The sequence below is a fragment of the Phalaenopsis equestris genome, unplaced genomic scaffold (genome assembly GCF_001263595.1).
Source record: "Phalaenopsis equestris unplaced genomic scaffold, ASM126359v1 Scaffold001004, whole genome shotgun sequence".
In the NCBI taxonomy this organism is placed as follows: Eukaryota; Viridiplantae; Streptophyta; class Magnoliopsida; order Asparagales; family Orchidaceae; genus Phalaenopsis; species Phalaenopsis equestris.
In genome coordinates, this window is record NW_018165443.1 from 2,731 (window position 1) to 9,143 (window position 6,413).

General features: G+C 32.9%; 1 protein-coding gene across 1 annotated transcript; it reads right to left on the reverse strand.

Annotated features, from left to right (window-relative positions):
* Nucleotides 1–4,140: 4,140 nt before the first annotated feature.
* Nucleotides 4,141–5,782, reverse strand: LOC110032686 (non-specific lipid-transfer protein 3-like). Its single transcript, XM_020736388.1, has 2 exons — nucleotides 5,441–5,782; nucleotides 4,141–4,401 (listed from the first exon to the last, which is right to left on the reverse strand). Exons 1-2 carry the CDS (start codon nucleotides 5,752–5,754, stop codon nucleotides 4,368–4,370), a joined length of 348 nt encoding a protein of 115 aa, XP_020592047.1. The 5' UTR covers nucleotides 5,755–5,782; the 3' UTR covers nucleotides 4,141–4,367.
* Nucleotides 5,783–6,413: the final 631 nt, after the last annotated feature.

Sequence of the window (6,413 nt, forward strand, 5' to 3'; positions counted from 1 at the left end):
GAATATGGGTTGTTGGGTCTATTAATAGCATTTAAGGTTTCATATGAAGGTTGAACATCCACAAATTGCCCAGATGAATTTTCTTCCATCATAGGAGGTGTTGAAGAGTAATTCATCCCATGATGATCTAATTTCTTTGATATTGCAGTAGTCTGTGAAGCTAACATAGATATTGCATCAGAATCATGGATACTAGCTACTCTTTTAGGATTTACCCGCTCAGAGGGCCATTAAAAATTATTGGTAGCCATTTCTTCTATTAATGAATAAGCCTCATTAAAAGGTTTTGACATTAAAGAACCACCCGCCGCAGCATCTATAATCGATCTAAGAGATCCCACTAATCCATTATAAAAGTTTTGAATTATTAACCAGTCTGGTAACGAATGATGAGGACATTTCCTAAGGAGATCTTTAAATCTCTCCCAAGTTTCATACATTGACTCTCCATCAATCTGACAGAACGATGTTATGTTATTTCTTAGTTTAGCAGTCTTGGATGGAGGGAAATATTTGGATAGAAATTTCTGTGACAATTCTCCCTAAGTTCTAATAGTTCCAGGTGCTAACGAGTTTAACCACATATTAGCCTTATCCCTCAGTGAAAAAGGAAAAAGCCTAAGTCTAATAACATCGTTTGACACTCTATCATATTTAAAAGTAGCACATAGTTCTAAAAAACTAGCGAGGTGTAAGTTAGGATCTTCATTTGGTGTACCTCCAAATTGATAGTTTTGTACCATTTGGATAATAACAGGTTTAAGCTCAAATGAATTAGCAGCTACATCAAGATTTTGGATAGATAAGTGAATTTCATCTACTGTAGGATTTGCTGACTAGAAGATGGGATTTCACTTTCTGGTATGTTGTGCAATCATTTTATTTATAAATGCTTAATTTAAAGAAGCCTACAAGCTAAAGTCCATTTTCTTAATTTACATTTTAAGACGTGCAAAACAAGTAATTTCTATAGGTGGGTCAAGTAAGGGAAGAAGCAGCATAGCATAGAAAAGACGGTCTACTCCACCATATAACTACTCAAAGGAACAAGATTATAATAATCAACATGTGCGACAATCAAAAGATGGGGTTTGGCTTTTGAGTATGCGGTGTATTCTTTTCAATTATAAGGGTATATTTTATATAATTATATTCTAATAATTTATTTTATTTTATCTATATTTTCTTTGATGAGCAAGGAGCTTCTTTGAGACGTTGGGGGCACACAACCTGTGCAGACATTTAAAATTTACCACCAAGGGCACAACTTCATATTGAGATTAATGACAATTGAATACCTTGCAACATCCCGATCTAATTAACTTGCCACATAAATGTATCATTGTCAGTGATCCAATTTTAGCGCCAAGTTCATTCTCAGACTAGAGGAATAAAGGCATGAAGATCTTCAAGAAGAAGATGTCAGTAGAGACTGAGATAAATTTATTATTCGAATAAATGTATGATATTATTACCTTGCTAAATTAATCTTCTTACTTGTGATTACTTTTGTAATCAAAATTTAATTTCCTGGCCATATACGAAATTGGATTCTATGATCTCTTGCTGTGAAATGATGTAATCATGAGGCAAGCTTGAAGGTTGAGCATTGGGATAAACGTCCAATTGATGAAATAAGGGAGGATGTCCCTGAGGGCATAGATGCATTGCAGTGGTGTCAACTTGTGATGCAAATGTCAAAACTAGAGGATCAAGTGAGAGGTATAATTTAACTTTTTAAATAATATCTATATTAATATAATAAATGTATTTGTTGCAGGAAAGAGAAGCAAATAATATTGCAATTAACGCTGGGAATGCTAAGAAGAACACGTCCTCATACAATCGGTTGCATCAGTTTTGTGTGGAGAATAAAAGTAATGGTATTATATTTAACTTCTTTTTAACATATTATCTATATTAAATTATAAAATAATTTTACTAATGCTTATTTTTTTGTAGGCAATTCATGACATATTGTTACTATGGAGAATTAGTAGGATGCATAAAGACGGGAGATTAGTGTCTGTGAATGCCGAAGAGAGATGACTACATTTTTTTGACTTAATTATGAATAAACTCAAATGAATTTTCTATATTGGTTGTAAAATTTTTATTTTTGATAATTTAGATGAGAACAAGTGCAATGCTTTATGAAAAAGATTTAATATCAGAAGACACAAACATGGGCCAAAACAACTTGGTAGACTACGAACACAAGGTTTTGGTTTTATTTCGAGAAAGTATTTTTCTTGCACTATCACTCTGGGTGAAAGTAGCAGTGAAGGTTGTTTCGCTTGAGTTACTAGATTGGAGAATAGATTTGATAAAGAGATAAAAGCTGTACAATCTGAAATGCAACAATTTGTGCATCAGATTCAGATGAATTATCCAGTGCCAGGTGGATAAAATTTGATAAATATTTTATTTCTATGACTAGTTATAATAATATTAATAACTAATTATATAATTCTTAATTGCACGATTGCAATGACAACGCTTCTGACGTCTGACATGATGGGAGGATGCTATGCATTAAACATTCACTTATGCTATGTTTCATTTATATTTGTAATATTTTTGTAGAATAGTTTCTTGTTCTTTATGTTATGCTTTTTTATTATGAATGATTGTTATGACAGATGTTATGAAACTATAAGTTTTGATTCATATATTTAGTTATTCATTGCCTCTTTAAATACTTTTCATATTTGAGCCTATAAATTGAAACTTTAATTATTGAGGTGACATGAATTTAAGGTTGCACAAAGTTTATTTTATCTTACATATCTTATGCATATAAAATTCCTTTCTAGATCCTCATGCTTGTTTATGTAAATTTTGTGTTTGTTGGATTGATACAACTGAAGGATAAAGACGATGTTTTCAAGAAAATACGACTACTATAAATTTGTACTTTTGTGGTGTTTGCAGAACGAGTGTATTCTTGTGAATTTCTAATATTTTACTTATACTGTATATAATGATTGTAACAAATGTGTAAATGTAAACCAAATAAAATAAATTTAAATAAAAAATTTTATTATACCAATACTTTTAAGCGCTGCAACATTCATAAAGTTTTAAGTTATTTGTTTTTCATGTTACCGGCATTTATAAACACTGATAAACTATAGAGAGTAGCAGCATTTTAAGCGCTGCAGCAGATTTTGCTACGAAAATCTTTTCCGCTACTGAGCAGCGCTGCGAAAAGCCTTAGCAATGCTAAGCAAATACAATGCTTCTGCAGTGCTTTTTGATGCGCTACAAGAAAATTAGTTGATTTTATAAGTCCGTTTGGGGCAGTTTATTTGGTGCGGTGGCGTTTTGAAAACGCACATGACCTATTTGGATAAACTGCATTTTGGCAGCTTTGCGTTTTCAAAAAGCTGAAAACTGCGTTTTCACGCTGCACCTATTTAGGTGCGGTGAGACTTTCTAGCTATGGTCTGGCTTTTTCAAAAAAAAAAAAAATTGTAATAGCCACCGCACCTAGCTTATCAGCAGATTATTTTTAATCAGGTTATCAGCAGATTATTCAATAAGATACAACCGCCCCAAACAGACAAGAAAGTGCTACGAAAAATCTCTCTTTGAAATGTACGAATTAGTTATTAGGTTTATAAAATATTTTCTTTCAAGAATTAATAATTTAGTGTAAGCGATGGGTAGGAACATTGGAAAGCTAGTAATTGGCATCAAGTGCACTATAATTTTTTTGTCTGTTTGGACGGCTGAATGTCCCCAATATATTTTATGGATATGATTAATAGAATTTTTAGCTTTTTTTTTAATCAATTTGTGACAATGTTTATTATCATATGTCGATTTACTCTAAAACATAATGTTAATTATGTCTATATCTGTATAGTCATAATTCAGAATATCGTATATTGTTGTGCAAACATTTATGTATATATCCAGTTGCACAGCCAAACAAAACAAATTATCGCATTGAATTTATGTCCATATTATACCTCAAACAAACATATATAATAGAACATTATTATTTTATGCAGCACCATATCAACAATCTCATTAGCAATAAGAAAACTAAAACAAAAGAAAAACAATGCATGTTAATATGATAATTGAATGGATTCAGCTTCTTTGAGATTCATATAATTCAAAGGCATTCAACATTTACATTATTGCAATACATAAATATTATTAGACGGTCAAATTGCATTAGCAAAACAACATTAACAATTAAGCCATGCATTTAGAAAACATTTGCTTCACCTGCGTCGCATTTATTTTAATTACGCATGCAAACTCCAGGGTGAAGACAATAGATACTTTATTTGGTCTCACATTTTCACGTCCAAATTGACCATTAATTAACTCTCTTATTAGGACGATATTTCCTATAACATAAAGCCGTCACTGGCTCCCTTCACCCTGGAATCATAGAAAAAAATAACATCATCAAATATTAATTAGTATTTAGATATAAATTGACAAGAAAAAAGTTCTATCAGAATTCTTTTACTCCATACAAAATTTACTGTATATATCGACGTTATTCTTGGAAATAAATATTAAACTATTAGAAAATACATCTAAATTAATAATCTAATTATTTAATTATATCATCCAACGATGTATAAAACATTAACTAACTACTTATAATTTTTAATAATTAAATATATAAAGGGATGCTGAATCAAGGGCACCCATAATAAACTAGAGAACTTTACATATATACAACATAATTCTTATATATTTATATATTTAACACTCGAGAGATATTAAAGATTTACATGCATATCACAAAATTCTATAAATAGAGCTTCATCCTACTCATGCAGGGAGAGATCTGAAGGTCTGAGGAAAAACTTGAAGCTATGAGAAGAAGCTGAAGTCCAGCATTACTTCTGTCAAAGTCAGTCACTGCCAACCACCGTTGACTACCACTTGTCGGCCGCTGCTAATCACCATCGATCGACACCCATTTCTTGCGATAAGTTCCTCCACATTGACATTATAAATTGAGAGACCTTGTAACTCTTTCACAACTGTGAGACAAACATTTGTACTTATGATCTTCAGTTTATAGTGGATATCTTCAATTGGGGCAAACCTCGTGGTTTTTTTCCTTTACATGTTTTTCACTTAAAACCTTCATGTGTCTCCACTAATTGTTTCTTTTTATCTGAGTGTGCGTTAAATTCTCGTATAACACTAAGACAATAATTTATTATTTTATAGTCGCGGATTTTCTAGCACGCATCACTTTGACACGTATAAGCCGCCTTAAGCATTATGAAAATATGTATTTCACTTTTTTAAAACTAAAATAATAGTTTTTTTCATGTGATAGGAAAGATTTAGTAGTATAAATGTAAGAACTAAGGCTTTGGTGTTAAAATCGTAAACACATAAGAATTTGATGGCATGTATGTAAATGCCTTTTTATTTTTTGATTTCTTCAACCTACCGGGAACAATGAGTTGATCTGCTAATTGGAAAGCCAAGATTGACGCCACATATTTTGGGGAGAGTGGCCAATCTAGCATCATTGATCCCACGCATGTTTAAGATTAATTTAAAGCAAAGGCAGCCTCGCTGTCGTTGGCGAGTGGATTTGATAGACGAGACCCAGCGGCTTAGTGATTCGCAGCACTCACGAGATGGGTAGCTGGTTATACCGAAAGAGTAGGGAATGCAGGTGGCGAAGCCCATTGCGAAGTCTGTACAAGTAATGGCAGAAGTGAGGTTTAGACGAATGGAGAGGGAGAGGAGAAGAAGCATAACTGCTTGGGCTTGGAAACAAGGGATTGGAGCCATTGAAAGGGTGGGAGAAGTGTGACATGTTGTTATGGTTTTATTACAGCGTCAGGGGTGGTGAAGTGCATGGGAGGGAAGCTGCATGTGAGAGCTATTAAGGCTAGGAGGTACAGAAATGGGAACTTAGTTCAGAAAGTCAAGTTAGGGCATATGCTGCGATGGGCTTAGGATGGTGGGTTGATTCAATCTTTTGACGAAATAGGACCTGAAGCCACTTTTGTTGATAGCGTTGTAGGGATCATTTTATGTTTCAGCAAACCGCAATTGCAGCATCTCAGTTGGTTGATTGTCTGGATGATTGCCATCGCAATCAAGGGAATAACTTGACTCGTGTGTCTGTTTGTTTTTATTTTTGTTAAGAAATTTGAGTGGAAATTTTATAAAAATATGACTTTTAATTTACGTTCTCCCCAAGAAATGTGAAAGTCTCGAGTCACTGCAATGATTTGGCTTTTGGTCTTGATACGCCTGAACAAATCTAGATGTACCATACAAATATCAATGCAATTTTTTGAATAATAAACATTCAACCTTCAATTAAAATTAATTTGAAGTTCCCATTTTAGCAAACTTATAATTTAACTGACTAGCTCGACAAGATGGGTCTAATGGTACCAACATTG